The sequence below is a fragment of the Falco biarmicus genome, chromosome 7, assembly GCF_023638135.1.
Source record: "Falco biarmicus isolate bFalBia1 chromosome 7, bFalBia1.pri, whole genome shotgun sequence".
NCBI classification, from domain to species: domain Eukaryota; kingdom Metazoa; phylum Chordata; class Aves; order Falconiformes; family Falconidae; genus Falco; species Falco biarmicus.
Genome location: NC_079294.1, coordinates 59,819,269 through 59,846,023, shown reverse-complemented (window position 1 = coordinate 59,846,023; position 26,755 = coordinate 59,819,269). Strand labels below are relative to the sequence as shown.

Sequence of the window (26,755 nt, the reverse complement as noted above, 5' to 3'; positions counted from 1 at the left end):
ACAAAACTAGCTCAGGCTATTTTTGAACTATTTCTTTCAGCTGTTTTTGTTTGCACTATTACAAAGCCTTGGCAGACAAGGAAAATATTCTTAGAATAGCAGATTTCTTGTTTTGTTCTGCATCTGTTCCAAAGCCATACAATTGTATTTGAACAGCTGGCCAGTAACATGCAGCCATCAAACATGGCAATGACATACGATCACAGTGTTCTTTGTAGAGGACTGAGGTTTCAAAGCTGAAACAAAGCCTCAGATATACACATCTTGGTCTTAGAGGTACATATTTCAGATTTAAATCATATTTTTTATTTTTCTTGAATTGAGCTTTCTATTGGCAATGAAGAACAAACAAGTACTCATTATACCAAAATAAAAACCTGGAACTTCTCTGCAGAAAAGTATTTCCTGGTGCTTTTGCTAGGACTAGCATCGGAGGAGCTCAGTCTGGCCATATATTATTACCATGCTGCATGTAGTCTTAGGGTTTTGAAACTGTGGTGTTGTTTTTTATACAAGTGTGTCAAGAAGTTCCAAAAAAACCCCAAACCCCTCCTTTCATACCTCCTTCTAGGTCCAAAGTTACTACTTTGTAACTTTGTATTCAGGGGTATATATAACTTAATTCTAAAATCCTCAGCTACAATGTTGTGGTCAACTATGTTCTCCTATGTTACCTGCCTGCCGACTTGTGAAGTGAAAATTGAATTAGCACCTACAACCTTCATAAAACCTATCTTTAAAGAACTCTAAAAGAATGTTAAGGCTGTTTTTCCATGTAGGAAATAATGTTGACCTAAGTTAAGCTCTAAAGTGAACTTTCTTGTAAATACTGCAACAAACACCATAATTAACAGTTACATTAATGTTCAGAGATTTCTATGCTCATACTGAAAAAGATCTGTACAGCATCTGCTTTCCAACATATAAATGAAAAAGAAAAGGGTAAATTAATTAACTACTGGAGAAAACTGACAACTGTCACAGTATATGTCACTACAAAAGTGCTGAAGCAGCCTTCTCATTGAACAATGTTTTTTATAAAATGTAATTAGTGTAAGGCTTTGCAGACTGCTGCACAGGTTTGTTTTGATGCAGGCTCCCTTTTCCTCTCCTTCTGCTCGCACAACATCACCTTTCAACCAAAACACTGGGATGGCTGACAGCCACCACAGCCTAACCTAAAAGCTAAAACCGCCCACAAACAGCAAAACAAAAACCAGCAGGGACTAGCTTATTTTCATCAGCTGAACAAATTGCAAAAAAACAGAACAGGCAGAGCACTGACAAGGTAGCGTGCTGGACTGTGAACATCACTGCAGCTGTCATGTGTCTTCCTAAATCTGGGATTATTTTTTCACCCCAACCGCTCGCCCCGGTTTGTATAACCGCTGGGCTGCTGTCAGCTTTTACCGACAGCTCCCTCCCCGCCCTCTCCGCCCAGCACCATTGTACTGATGAGATGCGGCAAGGCGCATGTGAAAAACCAAGGGAAAAAAAAAGAAAAAGAAAAAAGTATCTTTTCTACTCTGCTAGAGCGGCAGTGGGGGAACAGCCCTAGCTCTTTAAGCTGCCCACCCTCGCCGGCAGGCCGCGGTGGCAGCTGGCGGCTATTTATACGCGGGCGGCGGCAGGCACCCGGTGTCTGTCTTGCGCGGGGCGGTCCCGGTGGCGGCGGCGGCGGCGGCGGCGCCTGGGCCCGGGCTGGCGGCTGCCATGGCTTTCACCTCCACGCCGGTGAGCGGTAGCCGCTTGGTCCCCGCCGCCGTCTCGCCGAGCCCGACGCGGCTGAGCCGGCTGCAGGAGAAGGAGGAGCTGCAGCAGCTCAACGACCGCCTGGTTGCCTATATCGAGCGGGTACGGGCGCTGGAGGCCGACAAGTCGGCGCTGGAGCAGCGGCTGGCCGAGCTGCAGGCGAGGAGCGACCGGGAGCACAGCAGCCTGCGGCTGCGCTACGAGACGGAGCTGGCCGACGCCCGCCGGGCGCTGGATGAAGTCGCCATGGAGCGGGCCACGCTGCAGATAGAGGTGGGCAAGCTCGGCGAGGAGCACCGGCAGCTGCACAGCAGGTCGGTGCCCCGGCCCTCCCGCCGCACCTGCCGGGCCGAGCAGGCCGCCCTGCCGGGGCCGCCGCCTCGGGGGGCCGTGAGGGGTGGTGGTGGTGCTTGCCAGCAGCTGTGTGCTGGGTGAGGGGAGCGCTCGGTGCTGCGGGCTGCCGGGGCCATGGCAGTGGTGATGCCCCAAAGGTGCGGCCCTGTGGGGCTGGAGTGTCTTGCCTTAGGAGAAACCCCAGTGCCCGCTCTGAAGCCGTACAGTGCAGACGCTGCTGTGTGTGCCTCCTGCTGTGGTGCTGCTGGGCCGCCTCAGCACCTCCCTGGGGTGGGCATGGAGCTGCCCCGAACTTGGGGTGCTTGGTGGCCCTCTGGGGACAGTATTGCATGAATGCATGGCTGACCCGGTTTGGCACCACACCTGTACTCACACATACCCAGGAAGCTGCTGTGCTGGAAAGCATCTAGAAAGTTATAGGGGCAGGGGACTCAATTTCTGTGGGGAGGCAGCTCACATCTTTTGGGGGCTTCTTAGCTCAGGCATTGCCTAGAGGGGAGTAAACAGAGAAAGTAGTCCTGTAAGCGGTATAGCTCGACCGGCCCAACCTGGTACTGCACAGAAATTGTCCTAGTGGCTTTTTAGGTCTTGATTTACATACCAATGGGATGAGCTGCCTGCTCCTTCAGGCTTGACTTTCTTGCAAGCTGTGTATCCTGAGCCTGGAACTAGCTTGCCTAGTCTTGCTAAGCCTGGCTCAAAGGGGTGGCCAGATGTAGGTGTGACCAAATCCCTTCTTGAAGGGGGGAAGAAGGTGGGTAGCAAAGGGGAGGGAACAAGTGTCCAATCCCAAACAAGCTTCCTTTATGGATATATAGAGTGCTAGCATTGCTAGTTGCTTTAATGCCCCATTGTTCTGCCAAATCAATTACAGACTTCCAATAATTTGGGTGTCCACAGGCCCCTTAAACCTTGTTATGAACTTGTATCATAGCAACTTTAGGTACCAACTCTTTCTTTTAACACTTGTGTGGAGCAAATACTACTGTCTCATAGGCTCAGCAGGACTTAAGTAGCTGTTCTACTTGGGAATAAAAGATTTTTTTCTTTAAGCTTCTGTTTTCAGCTGCTTAGAAGTTCTTGGGCTTGTCTCATTCACGCTGGGTTTTGGCTCGTAGGTCTATTTCATAAATCTAACCAGCCACTTGAGTGGACAGTGAGGAGGGGTAATGCCAGTTGTAAAACTTCTCAGCTGCTCTTTGTGTTTGTATAACTGTGGCTTTGTTTATAAAGCTTTAGGTTTGGCAGGTATGCAATCCTCTGGACTTATTCTTTTTTATTTTTTTCTTTAACTAGGTCTTAGAAGTGGTTAACATAGTACATACTGCTTTCTGAAAGCACTAGACCAAAGTCCTAATATTAATAAGTGTTGTATCTGGGCTGCCTGACTGCAAGTATCTCTGACTTGGAACAAACTGCTTTGAGGGTATCGTGCCCTTTATATTTATATATACACCCTTTAAATAACCTGGAACTCATAGGATGGAATGTCACCAGATAATTTCCCAGCAGCATTAACCATTAGCTCTTGGTAATCACTGGTAAAGAGACTTAAAGCTTCTGCAACAATGAAGTGTGCTTGCATTTCAGCATTCTTACTATGTAAGCAGTGGTAATTGGAAGTAGGCCAAAGATGTTTGGGGAGGAGGAGTTGTAGATAAGCATGCTGGTTGGTTGCATTCAGAGCCTGAGGAAGGTCAAAGCAACTACAGTAGCACAGCAGAGAAAGACAAGACGGGTTTCTTTTTGCACCAGTGAGTATAGATGTGCATTTTGCTATTGAACCTGACATATGTGGTAGCAAGCTGAAGCTGTAAGAATGAATTCTGCAAGTGCTGTTATGTTGTGTAGTCTTGACAAACAGGAGTGTCTCAAATGTACAGGAGCTCTTTTGGTAAAACTATTTAAATTCTTCAGGTCAAGCATATGTGACACCCTGATTTACAAGGAATGTGCCTGGGGGTGCGTCAAAGCTATTGCTTTGTCAATAACCCATGCTTAGTTCTGGAATGGTTTGTATATGGAATGTGCTTGAGTATTGTAACTGTCACTGCTTGCTGCATAATAATGTAGAGTGGTGTTCTGCACTCCAAATTTGGTTTAAAAGGGTAGTAAATGCTCTTGTCAAAGCCAGACTTGTTAAATTGCTGTTAAAGATTAAATTATTTACTTCAGGGTTCTCTGAAAATCTTTGTCAGGAAAGAAAACAGGAAATCGGGACCTGACTGTCAGAGCCCTGCATCAGGAAAGTGGATGGTCAAACCATGGAGTTAAAACACAGACACTAATAGAATTTCAGTCTTGCACACCCTTTGACTGCAGAATGGAATTTACATTATTGTAGGATGGAACAGTTAACATTATCATTAAGTAGTGTTATTGATGTACTTGTTAATATTGTAACTAATACTCACGAGAAGTGGTAGTAGTAGCAGAGATACCAAAAGGAAGGTGACCAATCAATACCTAGAAAAGAAAGAAACCTATAAATACTAAAAAAATACCCTACAATGCATTACCTTGGTTTTCATTGTTACCCAGTAGTTACTTGTTCCTAGTGTCTGAGTAAAGAATAATTGACCTCTGCTAGTAAAACATTTATTTTTGTCATGGGCATGAAGTTTGAGGCCACAATCTACAAATGCCTCTGAACAGCAGGGCTAGAAAAGGCCTTGAGCAAGAAGCTGATGTAGCCATGCCCCAGGCCTGTGTTGGAACCAACCATACCTGTATCCCTTCCAACAGATGTTTGTGTAACCCTTTTTTAAGTTCCAGATGATGGAGGTTCCAGAATATCCCCCCCAGGCAATGTGCTTCAGTGTTGAACTACTGTTAGTTTCCTTAACATCTAACCCAAATATTTCTCCCTGCAGTTTAAGCCTGCAACTTCCTGTCCACAGCAGACATGGAAAACAGATTCCCTTCCTCTATGCTGTTTCATGTATGTAAAGACTGTTACATCTCCTGTCACTTTTCTCTTCTAGACTAAACAACCCTTAGTTTTTCCAATCTTTCCTTGCAGTCCAAGCTTTCTAGAGCTGATTGCTCCTGCAAGAATGACTTTGGACTCTCTCCAACTGGTCTGCTCAGTTATCAACTGGAAAACTCATTGTATGAACTATCACAACTTAGTAACTTGGCAGAAGGGATTTTGCTAAAATGGAGTGAACCCTTCACTCTTTGCAATCTCAAATCTGAGTTCTGAGCAGAAAGTCTGGGTAGTGGTCAGGCAACTGACTTTAGAAGTTAGAGCAGTCTGGGAAATGATCACCCCTTTCTCTGACAGGAATGCACTGTGGGCCTAGCACTTCGCTGCTGTGGTGCCAAGTAAAACAGGCAGTTTAAACTGCTTTGGCCATCCAGGTGGTAGCCGAGGGCTCTGTACCCGGGTACCTGTGCAAGGAGCCCTCTTCTGAGGGAGAAGCTGCTTACCCTGTAACTGCCATGGTGTGAGGGAGGGAGGAGTGACCCTTCCCGAGGGAGAAGAGTCCCGCGCAGGGTGCTGTGAGGGAAGGGTGGCTGCTGTGGGCAGTTCCTGCCCAGCGGCAGGAGCTGAGGGGCTGTAGGGGGCAAAGCCCCAGCCGGGGCTGTGGGTTGGACAAGGCCAGATCCCGGGGCTGGGCCGGCGATCTCCTAGGGACAAAACTCCTGTGCTGTGGGCAGGCACGTTGCGGGGGCGGAGGGTTGGCACGCCGGCAGCCAGAGCCGCGCCGCGGGCAGGGGGGTGCTGTGCCGCCTGCCCCGCCTCAGCGCGGGAGAGAGGCCGGGCTCGCGCTGCGCGCCGCCCGCCCGCCTGGGGGCGCTGCGGGGCCTGGCGGGCGCGGGCTTGGCGGGTGCCCCTGCTGCTGCTGCCGCCGCCCACCGGGAGCCGTGCGGGACCGGGGCCGCGCCGCCATTGCGCGGCCGCAGGCGCTGTGCCGGGGGGGGGGGGGGCGGCGGTGGCGGTGGCCTTTGCGGCTGCACGGCGATGTCTGTGTGAGCAGCGTGTGCGGTGGTGGCAGGTCGCTGTGGTCCGGTGAACTTTGGCTTGGAGCGCGACTAGTGCTTCCCTGTGGCCCCGCGCCGCCCCTTCCCTCAGCGGTTGGGAACGCTGTGGAAAATAGCTGGCTTCCGTGTAGGATTAGCACAAAACCAGCTGGAAACTGGGTCAGAAATCTTTCTGGTTAAACAAATGATGCTTGTCTGAGGGGCCTGTCAGGTTTGTTTTACAGCCCACCCTGTGCTCGCACCGCGAGCGCTACTGCACCTCTTTGTCTCAGCGCTGCTGCAGGACCCTCTGAGGGGAAACACCTTCAAACCAAACTTTCTCCCTCATCAACTGCAACTTACCAGTGTGAAACTTTCACTTGTAGGAATTCAAAAAAAGAAGCTGACTTAGACCTGGCACAGTCTCGTCTGAGGGACCTCGATGCTCAGCTGAACGCGAAGGAAGCTGAATTAGCAACGGCTTTGAGTAACAGCCGAACTCTGGAGAAGGACCTTCGTGAATTAAAAGATGAAGTAGTCACTGTAAGGCTTGTTCCTGGTATTTCAACGTGGCTTTTCTTCCTGAAGCTTTTGCTTGTTTTTACCCAACTAGTTATTGAGATCTAAAAGCAGGGAAAGACTCTTATCTGTGGCGATGACAGGTGGACAAGCAGATTTCTGTGACCTTGCCGAAAGCAAATGTGACTGATAGTTGGGCTGTTAAAACTTCCACCTGTTGTAGGTACCTTTTAATTTTATTCTATGACTGCAGTAGGTAGTGTTTCAACTTGCTTTATCCTTGGAACAAGAAATGTGTGGTACCACTGTAACTCCTGTAGCACTCTGACGTGTCAGCAAAGGGAGCATTTGCCGGACTGCTTCACTATGCTTAAATCTGGGTAGAATAAGCTTGGACTACTTTTTTTTTTGTAGGTTCTTGTACTACTAAAATGAACTCTGCTTGAGTTGCTACTCTCTCAGTGCATTTCTAAGAGCATAGTTTTTGCATGTTCATGCTTTAATGTGATCATTGAATAAACTAATTTCAAATTTTTAGAAAGAAAACTTAAACCCAACAGCCTTGTATCATTAAGGCAGCATATTCTAACACTGGAAGTGTATAATAGTATGTCAGCATAAGTTATATCTGGAGGATTTCACTTGTCAAACAAATGATACTGGAAGTTAGGGAGAAGTTTGGAATACTTATGTTTGTGAAGGGGAAGAATATATATAGATGGTACATCTGATGATTCGTCAGAAGTCTCCTTTGAGGAGTCAAACTTAAGTTGTGCAGTTAAGGGCTGGTTTATATTTGCCTTGTGGGAAATCTGGTCTACCTAAAAATCGGAGTCTTTCTGTTACTAATATGCTGTATCCCACTGAAATAAGAACTTACACAGAGTAACCAACTTCACTTAAGCAGTGTGTTTTGATTGCTGTGGGAGTGAAGTTGAGTGACCTTTAGTAAATTGACTGTTTTAGTTTGGGAAAAATGTCCTCTTAATTTTTATTACCCTGATGTCTGTCTTTTCTAGCTGACAGTGTCGCTGGAAGATACCAAAAAGCATCTCCACAGTGAAATATTGAGAAGGGTGGATGTGGAAAATCATACAAAAACTTTGCAAGAAGAAATGATGTTCCAGAAGAACCTTCATGAAGATGTATGTTTTAGCTTATTACTAGGGTGTTGGTTTTTTCCAGGTGTCGATGATCCCTGGATGCACTTAAAAGCAATGATAAGATGTGCTTTATCCTTAGAAAGGTAACTAGCTGAGTCAGCCTATGACAGTCCACCAGCCAATAAAATCCACCTAACTAGGAAGACTTCAAGAAAGTACACAACCTCATGTTAACTGGCATAGTATCGATAGCTATCAGGAATATGAGAGTTTTTTCAGGCTGCACTTCTGAAGGTAACTACAATCCCAACGTACTACTTTGTGTAACTGAAAATGCATATATAACAGTTAAAGTTAAATGATTCCAGATGTTTGCTAGAAGCCTAAAATAATTGAAGAAGTTAATCTCCTTTAATAAGCAACTTATGTTCCCTACTTCCTTAACACTTATCAAAGGTGTCTGGTAACCTTTGTGTGAGAAGTCAGTACACACACCTAAAAAACATGTGAATGTAAACCAATTTCCTTCTGACTGGAAGGAATCTCAAATGTGTGGTTTAAGCGATAGAGAATTCCAGTTTCTCTAACCAACTGTCTTTACTTTTTGAATAAACCAAGAACAGGTGAAGTAACAGTGCTTAAAGAAACTGAAGTGTATATGCATGTGCTGTAAGTAAAGAAAAGCAGAGAAATCAATCTAGTGCAAAGAGTTAGTATTAATAAATGCAGTAGTTAGTATTTAAATATTTAGTTTAAGCAATGTTGGCAGTGAGGTAGCAAAACAACCCGGCACAGCTAGCAAAGTGGAATTACCTGACCTAATGGATGAATTGTCGCGTGCTCAATGATAAATCTGCTTCAATATTGAATGACTTGTTAAGCTGGTACAGTAAGTCCAGTCTCAAATCAAACTGTATTGTTTGCTTATTCTCTGAGAAATTTCTTCTCCTAGGAGCTCAAGGAGACCAAAAGAGCCCATGAGAGCAGGATAGCAGAAATAGAATCTTGCCATCGGAGAGAATTTGAGAGTAAGCTCTTGGATGTTCTGCAGCAGCTCAGAAAACAACAGGAAGAAGAAATGAAACTATACAAAGAGGAGCTGGCACAAATATTCAGTGCAAAAGTGAGTCTGTAAAAGATGCCAATAAAACAAAGCTTAAGTCTTCTGTACCTCAATATGATTAAAGTCACGCTAGCATAGACAGCTGACGGATGGAGCCCTTGCATTTGGTGCAGAGCTTCTTGGCGCAGGTCTATTACAGAAGTTCGAAGCCATGTCAGATTTGACAACAGAACTTCTATGAACACTCAGTCCCAAACAAAACTGGTACAAGCGTAAGTACTATCCCTTTGGCATGGCTAATGTAATAAAGTTGATTGTAATTCAGACTTCTAACAAATCTGAGAGCTTGTCTGACAAATTCAGGATGAAGGTGTGCTAAGTTTATATTAAGCAATTTCAGGATTCTTGAATAAAACTATAATAAGTAGATCAAAATGCATGAAATAAGGTATTCTTACAGTTCCACAAGAGCACTTTTAAATGCATGAGTGCAAATCCCCCTTCCCAGTTGCTAGTACTGGATAAGGGGGAAGAGGGTAGCTGTGGAAGCAGCTTGATCATTTGTCTTCCAGAACTGGTCTGTAACCTTTTTCCCCCAGCATTAGCCACATGCACAGAAAAAGTAATACTTCAGGCTTATACTCTCGATAGGTAAGATCCCAGGGGTTTCTGGGTTGGCTACAGCATGCAGTATTGGTAACTTAAACCTTCTTCCATACACATAGCTGATCACATGATCTGCTACTTCGCTCAACAAGTACTTGTGTTCATTTCTTCCTGGTTCTTTTGGCTTTCTCTATACTTCAGCTTATATGCCAAGTCAGTGAATTCCTTTGGATGCTTCTGTCCATATTTCCACTGGAAATTCTGTGAGTGCCTGTTGTAGGAGCATGGCTCTGTTCTACCCTTTCTTGGAACATCTCAAGATTGAATTGCTCTAGAAATAGTTCAGTGCTGTTTATAGTGATGAAGGAACTATTTAGTAATAGAACTTTGGGGGAAGAGCAATAGTTTGGTAAGCACGCCCAATATCCTGTAGCCCCACGCTGTGACAAGCAGCTTCTAAACATATTCTCCATTGTTGTTCTGGAGAATCAATTCACTTAATACCTATACAAAGTCTTCATGCATCTGTAACTGAAATATCCTAATCCAGCAATTTTCACTACCTGATTATTGCTGACTCTTGGATATGAATGTCAAACTTGTGTAAACCTCCCTGAAAAGCAATGAAAAACTTTCTGATCTGGACTTTATTGGTATCTGCACACTTCAGTAAAACATAAATATTTCCAGATGTAAGAGCTGGAAATCACTTGGTTTTCCTTCCTTATTTAAAATACATAGTCATAAGCAATTCATTACTAACAGTGACTTTATCCATAGATGGGGAATATTGAGCTATCTGTATCAAAAAAGAATGAGCTTGCCAAAGTTCTTCAGGAGGAGCTGATGGAAACAAAGCTGAGAGCTGACACTCTGACATCTCAAGTTAATCAATATCAAAGCCAGGTACTATCCTTATTTGTATAACCTTAGAATTATTTTAGATACCCAGTTCAAAATATTGGCCTCTCCTCTCTAATCTTCAGTTACGGTTTAATTGAATTTTCCATTCCCTTAATTTTAGAATGCTGCTTTGGAGAGCAAAATAAGGGACCTACAGGAGAAGCTGGATTATGACCGTGATTTCCATCGAAGGTGTATGGCTGAAAAGGAGAAAGAAATGACAGAAGCCCAGCAGAAGGCACGAGCACAGCTGGAAGAATATGAGCATCTCCTGGATGTGAAACTGGCTCTAGATCTGGAAATAAATGCTTACAGAAAGATGCTGGAAGGAGAGGAACAGAGGTAGGCTATGACAAGATCTTCATATGAGAGCTTGCCTCATCTAAGATCTCTACGCTGACTGACTGTATATTCTTCAGAATGTGGAGGAGGCAAGAGTTAAATACTTAGTATGTCGTTGCTGCCATAATTTAGTTCTTGAACTATAGTCTTCTGTAGATGGTATTTATATCTCACATCTACCACGTGGTGTAGTGAGAGAAGTAACTTGATAAACCCAGCTGATGAAAGTTCAGAGGTCCATTAAACATCCTCCAACTTTCTCAAAGCTTTGTGCTACATTCTAGAGAGATATCAAAGACAGTGCTTAACATTCGTGAAGGAAACTGAGCAGTTATCAGCTCCTGTCTAGACACTGCCTGGTGAGAACAACATGAACTCTCAATACATGCTAAGAAGCATCAAAAACTTAAAACTTCTTCCACTAAAGTGTCTGTTGAGACTTTAAAGGAATGCTTACTGCAGTTGGGGATCTTGTCTTATCGACATAAGCTTGCACTGAGCTCTAGGGCTGGGGCTGTCTTCCAAACTTAACAAGCTACTTGGCTACTCTCGCCAGTAAAAATAAAATTTATATTCAAGACTTTGTGGAAAGCTTGGATATCAGAAGCTGTTAGGCTTGGCTGTAGAGGGAGGATATAAGTGAGAAGAAACAAGCACATCAGATATTCAAGTGAATGTTATCTGCCCCCCTTCTAGGCTAAAGCTGTCGCCCAGTCCATCTTCACACAGCGCTGCAACTCAAGCAACAAGTCAAGGGCGACGGTTCCTGCATGGGAAGAAAAGGAAAATGAAAGAAGCCAAAAAGAGAGGGCATAGTGCTGGATTTAAGACTGTTCAGCATGCTTCATCTTCCGGAAACATATCTATTGAAGAAATCGATGCAGATGGGAAATTTGTCAGGCTTAAAAACAACTCTGACAAGGTACCTGTGTTCATTCAAGTCTGCATGGCCTTCACTGCCAAGTATGACTGCTTGTCAACCAACCTGTAGCTTAGTGAGAGATGACAGTAGGGAAGGATTGAGATGAAGGAAGAGTACTGCCAAAAGAATACAAAGCAGGGACTTCCCAGCTAACCTGGCTGCTGTCAAGAGAAGACTGGAGAATAGAATGCTATAGAATACAATATAGAATACAATAGAAGACTGTTCTATTACTGGTAGTGCCAGGTGTCTTGTCCACACGGTGGGCTGGGAGGTGCTTTTGGGGAGAGGTGCACTGGGTTCTATGATGCAGAAATCTTAACACCTTAAAATCACAGTTGTTTCTCACCAGATTCAGGCTGGCACTATCAGAAGTACTATTTATCTTTGATGAACTAAATAAGGTACTTAGTAAATTGGATAATGACAGCTTCTTATTACTAAAAAACGCTTAAAACAGCTAAAAGGTTGAGTAGAGTTGACAGAATCTAATCTGTGCAGAGGGTTTATCTGACCAATTAAATAATTCTTTGAGTCATTTAGTCTGAAAATCCAGAATTATTTGAAATAATCTTCGGAGCTTCAAAACTTGTGGCTGGTAGCTTAGCTGTTTCAGCCTGAGATGCCTTAAGCCTTCACAGGCTGCTACGTTTGTGTTATATATATGGCCCAAGTTGGTAGATGGGTGTGACAAGCTTCATTTATTAGAATCCCCCCTGTAGAGACCATCATGATCCCCCTTCAACAGAAGGCAAGAAGAGGTGTGCCTGAAACTGTGGGAGTAAGATTAATCCTAAGGAGTATAGGGAGGCTTGAATGGAATCTTGAAGGCTTCCCTGAAATTGATCAGATTCCTGTGTGCTACAGGAGTAGGATTAAAACTGACCCTTTAGGCTGGAAATAACCTTGCACTTCAGTGATTCGGCGTTGGTCTGTAATGCTGAGAGGAATTTCTCGTCCTACAGGATCAGCCACTGCATGGATGGCTGTTAAGACGACATCTTGGAAGTGTGTCAGATGTTGCATACAGTTTTCCCTCACGGTTCACTCTTCAGGCGGGCCAAGTAGTTACAGTAGGTAGTGGTTTTGTAAAACTTACTTGAAGCTCTGTTCTTGTTATGTTAGATGGCAATAGAGATTCAGGTAATAAGGAATGACAAATTAATACTGCAAGTGCCTGAAGAACAAAAATCCTTATTTTACATGGAGAGGGAGATGGGGGGCGGGGGGAAACTCCTTGCAGCAATTTGATCTGAAATGCCAATTAAATTTTCTGTGAAGCTAGGTCTTGGATTGAACTTGGATCGTTCCAAATGGGGATGTGCTGTTATTGTGAACAGAATCAATATACCCTAGATTATTCTTAGGGCTCCACATACTCCTGTGATTTCATGAATGTTTTGCAGAGACTTACGCTGTTGCTAAAAGCTTTAGTCAACTACAGTTCAGCAATGCTGAGCTCACAGTTTATAATATTAAGCTAAATGTTGGCTCTAAAAATCATACTCTTAAGTACACTTAGATAGCAACCAAAGAGAAGAGTGTAACGCTACACTCTGTATGAGCTTGCTCAAGAGATCTGCGAGTGACCCAGGCCAGAGGCTATCTTGTATACACAAATTGCTGCCCTGAGTATGTCTGTAACTACGGTTTGGCTCTGTGACTCAAATGGTTATGCATGTCCAAGCAAGGCTACCTCTGCATCAGGTAGAAGCCGTTAACAGCATTTTCTGCACTAACTGTTTTACAGTCCTCAGTTACAAAAGAAAAAACTCCAACATTACCACCATTCTTGTAGTCTTGAAAAGAACTAACCTGCCAGGGATCACAGTAGTTCAGTTTGTTACTGCACATCTCTGGTACTGGAGGACTTAATAGTTATATAGGTTAGACTGAATCCTAAGCTAACTACAAATAAGATTCTTCAGAAGCTCATTCTAAATCTGTTGCAGATCTGGGGTGCAGCTGCTGGTGTGAGCCCAGATTCTAGTGATCTGGTCTGGAATTCCCAGAAGTCTTGGGGAACTGGGGACAGTATTAGTGTCACACTCATCACAGATGATGGTGAGGTAAGTGAGAGTAAATAGCGTCTACTGTCCTAATACTAAACTTCTTTGATGTACTTAATTCTTGAGGGTGCTTGTGGCAATTCAATTATATTTTAGGAACTTGCAGAGAGGACAATAATGTATGTACCCAAAGAGGAAAGCAGTGAGCAAGATGATGATTATGAAGAAATAACTGGAAGTGAAATGGAGTCTCCATCTCGGGTAAGCTGCCTGAAGTTACATGCTATCAACAGAGCCATTCAATGGTTGTTTCTTTTCATTATGGTACAAAAATCTTCTCAAAGTACTATCCATATTCTACAACTCTAACGTTTTTCTTGATGTCAGACCAAAAGAAGAAGAAAAAAGAAATGTTGTTTGGTTTCATGATAGTGGTTCCTGTGAGCATCCTTAAGCAGGTGAGATGATGAGAATCATGCTTCTATCTCATAGAAAACTTGCTTCATTAATAGTGCTGCAGTCTTGTCCCATGTAAGATGTAGCTTGCATGGCTTTGCATCAGAAGTGGAATTGATGTTTTGCTTATTCTCTGGTTGAATATGATCAAACAGTAGCATTACTGTTTGGTCTCTTACTACTGACACACTGAAAAATGCTAGCTTTAATGTCAGTTCCATTTAAACATGATCTGACTATGAATAACCTTAAAAGCTGTTACTCCACGAACAGAATGCAAACACTAACAAGAAATATATTGTTTCTGTGGGATGAAGTGACTTACCTGTCACTCCGGTGTCCCTGACTTGCTCTTAAGATAGCTTTCTTCAGTGCAAATTTAAGTTAGTTTCCATTCAAAAGTATTAAAAAGCTGAAATCAAAGTTTTCAGTGTACTGACTGCTTAAGTCCCCCCTGAATTCAAGCATGAGTTTGAAGCCTTCTGTTACAGTTTAATTCCAGGAACTAGTTTTTCTTTTTCTTCTGTGCAAAAGAAGTATCCCGGCCTTGCTTCAGTCATAAATACTCCAATCAATACTTTCCAAGTGGAATTTCAGCACAGACGCAGGTCATGCTAATGGAATTAACGTTAAACAGAATGAGCATGTTTTGCATTCAATATACTTATAACCCTTTGGCTACAACTTGCATGTTCTGAGGCCCTGTGAAAGACTCTCTAGCCCCTCCAAATGGTTTTTGACTGACCATATTGCAAGTCTGAGCTTTTGCATATTGGATGCTCTTGGTATACTTTGATACACTAGTTAATTGCGTTTCCTCAGGTGCTGAAGTAGTCTAAACAAAGGCTTTGAATTGGTCATAACTGAACAGCTGTGGGCTGTGCTCAACCCTCCGGACTGTTCTTGACTTGAAATAGCACCGAGTCCCTGCTGCGCTATAGTACCAACGCCAAGGCCCTGAGCATTGCCTTGTGCTTCACTCTCTCCCCACTGCTGACGCAGCTCTTCCTAAAACCAATCTGTTACAAGGAGGACTTGCATCTTACTGCACCAGGGCTTAAAGGCACCACCATTTCCTGCATATTTTCATAATATACCTGTCTGAAAGCTAAATTTAAAATACCTTAGTAATGTCCTACTGAAGAAAATGTACCTAAGAGCAGGCAGTTACTGCCTACTGCTTGGTTCTTTTCCTTGTCCTTTCAAACAGAACATCTGGGTAAATATCTATGACTGTAATGCCAGCTGGCTTAAAGGGTGTTTATCAAAGTCTCCTGACAGACATGCACATTCTTGTAATATTTTCAGTCTTCTGCTGAAGGAGGGTGAGACCCCGTTAAACGGGCTATTGAGAAAGGTGCTGGCTGTAAGGCTGTTCTGGCCGGTGGGCTCTTAATGCGCAGCATACACAAAAACAGCTGAAGTAACACCCGTGGAAGCTTTAGGCTTATGCAGGACTTACTGATACAAGCTGCTTTTCATGTTCAGAGCAGGGCCTCTCCTCAACTTGTTGTTTTAAAGGTTCTTCATTTGAATTGAGTAATAATATGGCTTATTTGGCCGTCAACGATGGAAAGCAAAAGTAACTTTTTTTTTTCCTTCTACCTCTAATCTGTTTTATCAGCAACTTTACAATACTGTTCTATGCCATTTATGGTAAGAATCAATTCTCATACTCCCACTCAAATGTTAACGTCATTCCTGCCTGCTGTCCTGTTGGGCTCCTGTCAAACGTGTGTCGTTAGTACCTATATGCTTCTGCTGCTTTGATAGCACTGAAATAATGGCAGCTTAGTGAGAAGCAGTTAACTTCTTGCATGCAGTAACACAATGCAAAGGAAGCATGCTGTGCTTTAAAGGAAGACAGGGTTTCCCTGGCTTTTGCTTCTGCTTTCACTATCCTAGCTAGGGTAGCACGAATCTGCATGCCGGTTAAGTTCTGACGCGCCAGAACTGAGGTACTGAGAGCTTGATAGCCTTTCATTAAGGAAGGCACAGGCTCATGTATTGCATGGACTCAAATTCTTAAAATGTGGTATTCTTTTTCCCCTACCCCCAAACTATCCCGTACAGTTAAGGTACTACCTCTCTTGAAAACCTGCTTTGCTTTACTAAGTAAATCTACGAAACACTAAAACGCCCATGTGCCTATATAAGGATCAGGCAGGTAGCCAGGAATAAATACTAAGGTTTTGCATTAAGACATCAGGCTAATTAACATGTTTTATTTCTGCAGCAAAAAGAAGATCCTAGCTGTTCTGTCATGTAATGTGGACAAAGAGATGATCATCTGAAAATGCATCTCGATCCCAGGTGACATAGACTATGTGTTTTGGTATCTTCTGCAATATCTGAAACTTTGACTTCACATCTCCTATCTGACCTCTTGATAAGAAACCTTGTCATAACGTGATGAAATTTCCTACCTTCTGATACCGGACCCTGTCCTTGGATTCACTGATATAAAGAGCAGTAGAATACAAGCTCTATGTGAAGTTACTTTAACACAAGGATCTGTTTTCCATGCCCTGCTGAAACAGATGAGGGCACACAGTTTACAAAGCTGCTAAACAGATGCACCAGAAGGATGCTAAATACTTGAGAAAGTGGCGGCAGCCTCGTGCTCCCTGACAACATTGTGCTATGGTGTTTCTCCAAAGGGAACTTCTGTTTCAAGCCTGAGTAGGGAACTACAGGGGCCAGATCACACCCTAGCTTGCACCTTGAGTAAGACTGAACTTGCCTGAAGTAAAATGCTACCCTGAAGAGTGCTGAGTGTCTGGAATGTTTCCTGCTCAGATCCTGATGCTGAAATAGATGAAACTGCTCTAGATCCCTTAATAAAGAACTTCTAGAGTGAAACACTTTACAATTAAAAGCAAGTTGTAAAAATATTCTTGTCTGTTATTACATGTACTGTTTCTGTATTCTAGCACCTGGAAGTTTACCAGTTTCAATATTGTATATTCCTAGATAAAGTATATCACAGCATAGCTGCGTCAACTTGGACAGATGTATCCTGTAAATGTGAAAAAGCATCTCATTCCAACAGAGAAGGTACTGTAACTAGCAATACTAGCACTGTTTGGTCCCAACAAGGCAGCTTTCTAAGGGGCTAGGAAAAAAAACCCACTTGCCGAAACAAAGAAAGAAAACTGGAGAGCACTAGCTGTAGTAAAAGGTGTATCAAAAATACCTGTTCTTAGAGTCCTTGTGTACTAAGTCCGTGCAGCCTGCAGCACTGCTTTGGGAATGCCTACCAGGGCAGTGGGGAGAATCCTGGCTGTTGGCCAGGTGTGATGTGCTGTAACTTTAATAGCAGTGTAGTAAGCCTGACCCATAGCCCTCCGGAACCAGGCAGTCAGCTTCTGGGGCCACTGCGTTCAGTTCTCCTTAGCCTCTCATTACCGAAACGCTTACCTGCTGGCTCCGCAGTGGAGCAAGGCCTTGCTGAGCCACATAAAGTACATCTCTAGGAGCATGAGGGGAGGGGAGCAGCTGAGATTGCACGTTTCACCAAATGCTGGAATAGTTTTCTTGACTGCCTTTTACTTTGTCAAAGCGTTTGGTTCTGAGTGGAAGACCTGTTCTGTGCTAGGATGCAGTTGCTAAGCTGAGGCTTTCCTTATCCTAACTTGAACTGTTGAGTTATTTTAAACGTCTAGTTTTGAGACATCAAGAGTAGATGCTGGTTAATACTTGCATTTGAGCTGTACCTTATGGTCCACATAGCAATAGCTGCTGCTCTAACCTTGCTATGTTTATCTTGATTACTTAAAACTTTTTTAACCAATAAAGATATTTTTTATGTATATAAAAGAAGTCTTGGACTTTTATATTTGCAGATTAAATAATAGCTCTGTTTATTCATTAATCTTATTGGAGTGGCTCAAAAGACTTCAATGCCATAAAATTGGTGAGTTTAGGGACGATTCCCTGCACACTGAAGAAACCTGCAGAAATACACTGTGCTGCCCTGTTCATATTTGTCACGCGGTTCTTCACGTAAAGCTGAACTGCTATGAACTCGATCTGAGATGAATCTTCAGCATTTCGAATCGCACCTTTTCATAGCACAAGGGAAGGACAGTGCTAAGCAATAACCGTGAAAGATCTGACCTAGGGTGCAAGTTTTGATAGGAAACGGCAGTGGTACAGGATGTTGTTTGGTAATGCCATCAGTGGTTCAGGAAACAAGGACTACTTAATTTACTTGACTACACAAGCTACATCGTAGAGTTTTTGAAACTTGTTCTTTAGCATGTAATCTCAAAAAGGCACGTATTAAAGAATCAATTATCTGGTGTGCAAGTTGTCCTCCTGGTAGCAAACCTGAAAGATGGTCGGTTGGTTTCCTGTGACCTCTCTCTAGACTTCAATCCTAGTCAGTAAGGTACAGCTCTCTTGACTTGCTTCTAGCTTACTACTTACGCAGTAGCTACTTCTCTTAGATGAGACATCTGTTGCAGCTGACAAAAGCTCTGTACTAAGTGGCAAGCTGCCTACTGCAACATGTATTAAGAACTCAAACCTTTATACATATGCGTGCATATGTAATTAATTCCTCTGGGGAATCCTGGTGAGGGGAAAAAAAAAGAGACATTTTCTGGCTGCTATGGAAAGGTATGGCTGGTGAGGCCTCTCTGATAAAGGTGGGGAAAAGCAAAAAGCAGCTGTGGATCCTGAATACTTAAACTTTTGAAAGCTGTGCTATACGTTCTGTGTTGAGAACGTCATAGCCTTCGTGCAAGAACTAGGTCAGGACAAGTTACTTTCCATCTGAAATTTCCTCTTAACACGAGCAAGGCCAAATGCTGAGCTGATGTGCCCTAACTAGCTGGCTGCAGCCAACGCTGCAAGTAACGACCCTCTACTCTTGTGAGCATTGTACGAGCCCAGGCCAGAACCTGACGAGAGAAGCCGGCAAGCCCCGGGTTTAACAGCCTGGTAAGGGCTGTTTCTGCATCTTAGATGGAAAAGTTCCTGCACCTGCGATACACGTGAAATTCCTTCCTCTCTGGGGAACGCTGTTTCAAATGGACTACGGCACCAAGCAGAGCGTGGAACTCCAAGCTGGATTCAAGCCAGTTCACCTAGAAGAGTTCAGCTCCTTCCTCGTCGCTCTTGTACAGAGAGCAACTGGTAAAAGTTTACATGTTCTTCTGAGGCTGCTGAATGTTTTGGTCATCGCTACATCTGCATTTACTAAGCAAAGCATGAGAAGGCTAACAGCAAAACAAATTAATTCTGTCTTCATTTTGATAAGACAGGTTCAGGACTTAAAGTACTGTCCTTCATTATGAAGCTTTTTTATATTTTTTTATATATATATTTTAGTTATAGCATGCCTTTCCCTCTGTCCCTAGTCTTTTCTTTCTCTCCCTTCTCCATCCTTTCCAAATAAGCCTAAAAACTAGAAGTGTATGGAGTAGTCACCAGCGATACACACCTATTTCCAGAGAGTTCTACACGAACCCTGTGGAGCTGGGAGCAGTCTGTACTTGGTTCGAAGGAATTTTTCTTCTACCCTCCTGCTAGATGAAAATTTTAACAGCTGTTACAAATCCACACAATCAGTAGGGAGAAAGTAAGATTATTAAAATTCCAGGGGCTGAGGTGTCATAAAACAAATACTTGGGCTTTACTCCTGCATTTTTAACGTAGCATTGTTTTCTTCACTGCAAGCTGGTCTATTTAGCAGAAGTGACCTCCAGCTCAAAAACAAATGCCAGAACTATAGGAATAGAAGCAGCAACCACTGTTCTTATCCCACAGAAATATTTATTCAGTTTGGTCAGTAAATTATAGGAATTTTCAATGCTGAGAACTTGTACTTAGTACAACAACATCAGAAGATTGACAACAACCACTTTGCCTTTTGTCAACGTACAATGTGAAACGGATTAACTTGCTCACAATAAATTACAGCGTGGTAGATGAAAAGGGCTCAATGACATCAGTAACTTAAGGAACTGGTTACAGTTAGCTTCACTTACACTATTTTTAAAAATGGTTTTCAATAGTAAAATCATTGCAGCCAAAGATTAAAAAAAAAAAATCCACATACAATAATAGCAAGGAAATCCATTTTTTGAGCAACAGTGAGCTACCAGTAAACACTTCATACAGTGATCTTCAAGGCACAAAGCAAAAAAACTGGGGATGGGTTTTTTTGCAGGTTGACGAGTCAGGGAAGGTGAAATTTTTCTGAATATAAAATAAATACATTTTAAAAAGACGCATACAAAAGTCAGTAAGTCAGTCAAATAGCAAGGCTTTCACAGAATGCCACACTGACAGAACATTTGTGAATCCATTTCAGTCATGAAATCACGTTCACAGCTTGAATGACACAAATCACTGAGGCAAGGGAACCATCACTTCAACATAATTAATGGGGAAGAAGCCAGACTCTCCATTTAACATCCCCTCATACCAATTCTCGTCAATCTGATTGGTCAAAGTTATGATGTCCCCTTCCTTAAACCCAAGCTCGCCTTCATTTTCTGGCTCAAAGTCATAGAGAGCTTGGCAGCAAGGCTGGTCCATGTGCACTGAAGAACCTGCCCCCAGCGACAGAAAAAACCCGTATTAATAGAGCTTCACAGCACCCCCCCGGCCACTAAGCATCACACGGGTCACACGCTGCAGCCCTGCCACCACGAGCTCCCCAGCAGTCTCTCCGTGGCTTTCACCCACTAACACCCGGTCCTTCTACATATAAAAAAGTAATTTGAGTGATAATTACTTTAAGGCGTAATTCTGTTTCTGCCTTAGGTTCAGGAGCTGCTCCGTTTTCCTTCCTAGCTGCCTTCCCTTCAAAAGGATGTCTGTCTCAAACCAACAGTTTGAGTAATCCCAGTTGCCAAAACCAGAGCGGCAGCTAGAGGAACTGGAAGGGTAGGACCTGAGGCAGTGGAAGAGTCAATACAAGCCACAAGTAATTGTGCTGCAGCACGCTGCTCCTGCGTGAATACCTACCCGGGGCCGGGGCTCCCGGGCAGCCCCCCGCTCGCAGCCTGCAGGGTGTGTTTGCAGGAGCAAGGCCTCCACCCTCGCCTCACTTGAGCAGTGACAGGCATTGCTGGGTTAGAGCTCCCCACGTTCACGTGCACAAATCCTTTGTTGTACACATCCTTCATCTGAACTAAAGCGAAGGTTATGCAAGGAATGATGCCACCTGTCAAATTATTTTCCACATTCAACCAGTTTTCCAATACAGTATCTGGCTGTTCTTGTGACTTACGCCGTTTGCCCTGCTATAAAGATCTTCAAGCCAAATTACTCTCTTAAAATATTAATGGCACCATATGCAAATGTAATAGTAAGTAGATATATTTACAGGAAAACAAGTAAATATAAACTGAAGTGCAAAATCACCATGAGCAATAGAAGTTAACCATGTAAATGCAGTCACCTTTTTTAAAGGTATTCTCATGAAGGGGTGTTAATTGACTTGGATTTGTGGGACCGATACATACGTAACATTCATATTTATGAATAATAACTTGCTCTAATAAATTAAATCTAATGTTCAAATTGTAAAGCTTAGCTCTGTGGCCAAGGACTAGCCAGAAGTTCAACTGAAGTTCAGCCATAACAGATTTTTAAAAACATATACAGCATATCCAAGTAAAAGTCTGGTAATTTGAAATATATTTATTTATAAAGGAAGAATAGGAGAAAAGATTTCATGCTGCTGCCACGTAAACAGTAGTAAACCGCATTATAGCATGACAACTCTAAACCACCCTAGTATTTAAAGCAGTTAAACCTCTTAAATACCAAGTTATTCAGGTTGTCTTATCTAGAACATTGCAACAATTCTGAAATATTCTATTCTTGACCCTCTCTTGCAGCTGTCACATGCAATCGCCTTGAAGAATAGTTTTTGTCTGGGTAAATCTGCACACAATTCATAACGCAATACAGATACAGTGGCTAAGATGTTAAAAACACATGCGAAAATGCATTTGAATCTGCTAATCATGGTAATGTGCAGGAAATGATTGGAAAGTAACTGTTAGGCACCGTCTAGTAAAAGTAACTCCAAGGAGTCTCTAAGGAAACCAGCTGACAACTGTTCTGGCGACCGGTAAACGAGCACAGGTGAAAGCATCTTTTTAATTGCCAATAACGCAAGCGGGGGAAATATCTGGTGTTAAAACTGGGAAGCAGGAATTACTTTTCTATTTTGTATGTTTTATCCTTTCATAAGGATGGAAGGGAGCTTTTGTTTATAACGAGAGAAGAGAGCTGTCAGCAGAGAGATCCCCCTCAGCAAACCTTCCCGCACTGCTCTAACAGTGCTGCACTAGTCCTCAGCCTCTGGAAGGTGCAGGGTAGTGGCAAAAGTTTTACAAGCTAAATTACAGCTAGTCTCATACAATGGTACAGGTGAAAGCTTGGTTCTGGACATATTTTTGCTGAAACAGTCCAAGCAGAAAAAAAAAAAAAAAAAAAGATGGCAAGCCACAGTTTCCCAGCAAAAATGGACTGATTGTGTTCAAGAATAGCCGAGTTATTTTCAGTCTTTGCCAAGGTAGAACTGGTACCAGCTCACTGGAACTGTCAACAGCAGAAGGCGGCGCTCTGAATAACTGACAAAGTTCCTTGCTGTCACCAGCTGCTCCAGTGGGGCTAATTTATTATTGCAAGGCAGCTCGCCTCTGACAGTAAGGTACCTGATATGAGATGGATCACATTTGGTTCATTTCAAGCTCCGAAGAACTGAAAAGACATGTCTGGCAGCCTAGAAAGATTTTTAAATAATGATCCCTGCCAGTACAACCGGTTTCACTCCAGGCTGTAGGATCAGTCAAAGTCTTCATTAGAGTCAGGCAGCTGCTGCTACTGTGTAATCCAATGAGACAAAGCTTCCCTGACAAAGGCAATGGGGCAGGGCCGCCTGACAGGCTGCAACACACACTGCCTAACGTCACGAATCGGGGACATGATTCCAGCCTTTCCCTCTCTATTCAATACTTCCACATCTTGTCCCATTGCAGGTATTCAAGCTAAAGAAATTGCACTCTTTCTGCAAACAGGGCTTATGTTAATTCGCAACACCATGCACACCCTCTGAATTTCGCCAGTTGCGGAGTTAAACTGCCACACTTCACTGTCACATTCAAAGATGATTTGTCATTAATCTCTGGACCACTCCAACCTGGACAGCACAGAACGAGGTGAAGCAGGAAGCTGGCTGTGCTTTCTGGAGTGTTACAGGAAGAAACCAGAATGCCATTCAGTGTTGGTTTGGTTTTTGTCTGTTTCCCCCAACAGATGTACCTGCATCTACTCTGCCTTCTATACATGTTGTATACGTATGGTAGCAACATTATACTTTCATAATCACACACTGGAAGCGTGCTAAGATAATTAACCCAAATCTCCCTCACAGCTGAGGTGAGTAAACACTTAGATGCTTATGTTAAATTCCAACACATGGCAACCAGATCCATTTATTCCGTGTCATAGTCAAAGCTGACAAAAAGAATGAAAGGCATGATGTAATACAGCTTTTAAATAGTTCTGAAATGAGGCAGATGATGCTCGTAGCCACAGCTGATAAATGAGGATAACAATGAATTAGAACAAAAGTACAGATTTTTATCGGTGCTTAATCAAAGCAGCTAAATATTTCACAATATTAAAATTAGGTTTCTGTGAATCTAACCCTGCAAACGTGTGCAAGTCATTAGTAGTAAATAATCCCCACGTGTTAGGGACTGTACAAAGGAAAAGACTACTTCTGCTCCAAGAAGCTGATACTTAGCTTGAAAAGCTATGCTGAAACACAGGAAAAGCCATTCCAACACTCAGAACCGAGCTGTGGTAGTTGTGCTGGATGTACCACAGCTTGCTTTGAACTGTCCTGTTGATTTCCATGGGTTCGCTGAATACTGAGATACCACTTACCTTGAGTGACAGTATGTGAGAAATCAGAGGTTTACGTTTTGATAGGGTCAATGTGTAAACAGGAGAATTTAGGCATGAAAGTGCTTGTTTGTGCAGAATGAAGAGGTCAGTTTTCTAAACTGAAAAAAAGAGTGATCACGTACTATGCCCCCTATCACACGGAGACCTCAAAACATTTAGCAGTTCTGCTTAGAGCCACCTGGTTCACATTTCTAAATCACAGACCATAAACCCAACCTGTTTCATGATCCTGATTTAAACAGGAACAGAAAGGTTTCCCAACATACAACCAGGGCATATTGACCCCACTGCAGCTCCACAGAAATCCACGTGGATAACTTTTGAGTATGAAGAGAGAAGGAACAATGACTTCACTGATGATTGTACCTGCTGGGGAGGTAAGCACAGCATCCACAGCTTCTCCAGGAGGAAAACAACGTAATACGTGGTCTTTTTGATATCACTAGCAACACTAAGCATAGCAAAGATTATTACATATATCCCATTTTTCTTTTTCTTCTCTTTCAGGTTGTTTTATTTCTTTTCCATTCTGACAGCACTGAGCAAGCGAAACAGTAAGTGAAACCCCATGATTTAGCGATAGGCAAACAGTTGATGCAACAGTCCATGAATGGAATCAATAAGGAAGGAATGAGCCACTTCTGTTCATCTTGGTGACCACTGGTCGTTTATATTTCTGTTCATTCATTGAATTTCAGCTCATTCAAACTGGGATTTTTCTTTAAATAAGTGGGCTGGAGGTAACCTTGAGAAGTCATCTAGTAGCCTGTCTTTGTCCCAAAGACAGGACTGATTACCCTTAAAGGACATCTCGGATCATTCATGGCAATGATGAACCACTGTAACATGGTTTGAAACTCTGGATTGACACACTAGTTTATACACAAATACTCAACCTGAATCTCCTTTCTCCACTGCACATACAAAGCAGAAAAATGAAAGCCTGTATAACTTGACAGGTAATTGACAGGGGCCTAGAAATCTGGCGCTAAATCTTTAATAAAGGTTGCTACGGTTTTGCTACTTTCATCCAGGTGTGCTGTGAAAATAACTAGGAAGCTACTGATTACTGCAAACATCCCCAGTGCTTTGAATGAAATGTGTCCTTGTACCACGTGTCTTAGGAACCAGTGGTCTGAACTGAGAGTGTGCAAAGAGGGGATTGTCTCCCTCAATCCCACATTTGACAGCAACACAAAAACTGCTCTCAGCATTCGGGCAGCACGGGGAGCTTCCCTAACACACCCCCAAGTATCTTGAAGCACAAAAGAAACAAATCAAGGAACAGGATCTTGCCGGGTGGATTTTTTGCTGCCAAACTGCTGCAAATCCCTTTCAGTATGGATTGTATAATAGATTCATCTTGTAGCAGAGTGCAAGAAAATTAAAGAGACGTTAGAAGGAGCGTGAAGTTACAGCTCCAGGCTTTCTTCTTTCACCTTTAGTTCTCTCATTTCTCTCCCAGCAATCTTTAAATAGGAATGAGACTGGAGGGAAGAGGAAATTGGAGAGGGGGACAGGGGGAAGCAGCTTCAGAAAAAGATCCTAGACACCATGCCAAGTACAGAAGGGAACCTTTGGCTCAATTCTTCCCCTGTATTTTCCTTACAAATAATGTTTATGGAAAAATTTGGCTTTTTCATTCTCTTTTCTTTGCATAGGCTGGTGTTTTGGGGATTTTTTTATTGGTCTTCTCTCATCGTGCACTGTAGCCATTAAGGAAACAGGGCAAAATAATTTTATCGAGATGAGGAAAAGCCATTTCAATTAACATTGTAACCTGACTAATTATTACCATTCACATAACTTTCAAGGGCTTTCAACGGTTGACTTTTTTTGTGGAATCAGGGCCAAATCAAAGGAAGGGATCCTACTCCCACACCAATAGGTACTTAAGTACTTCAGTTCATAAATGCACCCACTTTGGTGCATACTTTAGGGGACAGTAAAGTAAAATATGTTAAACGCAGAAACTTTACATGGCTAATACTTCAGATCCTCTGCTTGTCATTTATGGTCTCAGACTGTGAAGAGAAATCACCATCTGGAGATATTCCAGACAGTGATCAAACACACCCACCTTAGGCATCTGTCTTTGCAAGAAATCAACTGTTTTCTGCAAATGCCTCTCCCTCTCTCTCCTCCCACCCTCAGTGGCAGCACAGAGAACCTAAAAGGCCAAGCAGAATGCCACACCTAAATTTCAGATGGGCGAGAGACTGTTGAGAGGAACCCTGCTTCACATTCCATTCCCAAATCTAGGAAACAAACTGGAGTCAGATGCACAGATACTGATGCCTCATGGATCCATTGTTCTCACGGTACAAGGAAGACATCAAGGAACAATCCGGCAAAACATCCATAGATGCCTTAATTCTGTGGCCGTAGACTTACCTGATGATTTTATGGAAGAACTATAGGCAATCCCATTGTGCTGCTGATTATCACCAGTTTCCAGAGTTGTAGTTATTACAGGCTTTGGCTTAAATTCACGTTTAGGCCGACTAGATGCTACATTTATTCTGGAACACACAGAAGAGTGGCAAAAAGTTGACCTTGAAGGAAGAAATACTTACAGAGCTTACACTCAGGTTCAGTGCTTTGGTGTTTGAAAGGTGGAGGGAAAAAATCCCCACCTTCTGCTGGTTTTGGTTTTAGGCTTTTTGGGGGAGGCAGGCAGGGCAGGTTTATTCACTAAATGCTGCTCAATTCCTGTGCGGTACTTGAATTTCAGCAAGTCCCTATTTTATTTAATGCTTTGGTCCCGCTGACAGAGGCATAAAGCTTAACAGCCTGAGTTTGAGAAGTGCTGAGCATC

The 26,755-nt window shown here is 43.0% G+C and overlaps 3 protein-coding genes across 9 annotated transcripts in view; 1 reads left to right on the top strand and 2 right to left on the bottom strand.

The window, feature by feature from the left end:
• Positions 1 to 6,524, bottom strand: part of ADAMTSL3 (ADAMTS like 3) — a 203,288-nt gene extending 196,764 nt beyond the window's left edge. The window contains exons 1-2 of the mRNA XM_056345954.1: positions 6,436 to 6,524; positions 4,521 to 4,572 (exon numbers count right to left, since the gene is read on the bottom strand). The gene's annotated coding sequence lies outside the window, so the exon portion shown is untranslated. The remainder of the gene's footprint in view (positions 1 to 4,520; positions 4,573 to 6,435) is intronic.
• On the top strand, positions 188 to 18,239 carry LOC130152416 (lamin-L(III)-like). Of its 7 annotated transcripts, XR_008822978.1 has the most exons (13): positions 190 to 2,066; positions 6,459 to 6,615; positions 7,611 to 7,736; positions 8,647 to 8,817; positions 10,144 to 10,269; positions 10,388 to 10,608; positions 11,305 to 11,530; positions 12,496 to 12,603; positions 13,483 to 13,599; positions 13,696 to 13,800; positions 13,927 to 13,997; positions 15,620 to 15,651; positions 16,232 to 18,234. XR_008822978.1 is itself a non-coding variant. In XM_056345958.1 (12 exons), exons 1-11 carry the CDS (start codon positions 1,714 to 1,716, stop codon positions 13,966 to 13,968), a joined length of 1,752 nt encoding a protein of 583 aa, XP_056201933.1. In that variant the 5' UTR covers positions 190 to 1,713; the 3' UTR covers positions 13,969 to 13,997; positions 16,232 to 18,234. The 7 variants fall into 7 exon arrangements, 4 of the variants coding, with proteins under 4 accessions (XP_056201931.1, XP_056201933.1, XP_056201932.1 ...); XM_056345958.1 differs by lacking the exon at positions 15,620 to 15,651; XR_008822977.1 differs by lacking the exon at positions 15,620 to 15,651 and having other exon boundaries at positions 188 to 2,066; positions 13,696 to 13,997; positions 16,232 to 18,235.
• Positions 18,240 to 19,756: 1,517 nt separating this feature from the next.
• Positions 19,757 to 26,755, bottom strand: part of SH3GL3 (SH3 domain containing GRB2 like 3, endophilin A3) — a 58,381-nt gene continuing 51,382 nt past the window's right edge. Inside the window, exons 8-9 of the mRNA XM_056345960.1 lie at positions 26,332 to 26,459; positions 19,757 to 20,558 (exon numbers count right to left, since the gene is read on the bottom strand). Of these exons, the coding sequence (XP_056201935.1) occupies positions 20,353 to 20,558; positions 26,332 to 26,459 (334 nt within the window). The 3' untranslated portion in view covers positions 19,757 to 20,352. The remainder of the gene's footprint in view (positions 20,559 to 26,331; positions 26,460 to 26,755) is intronic.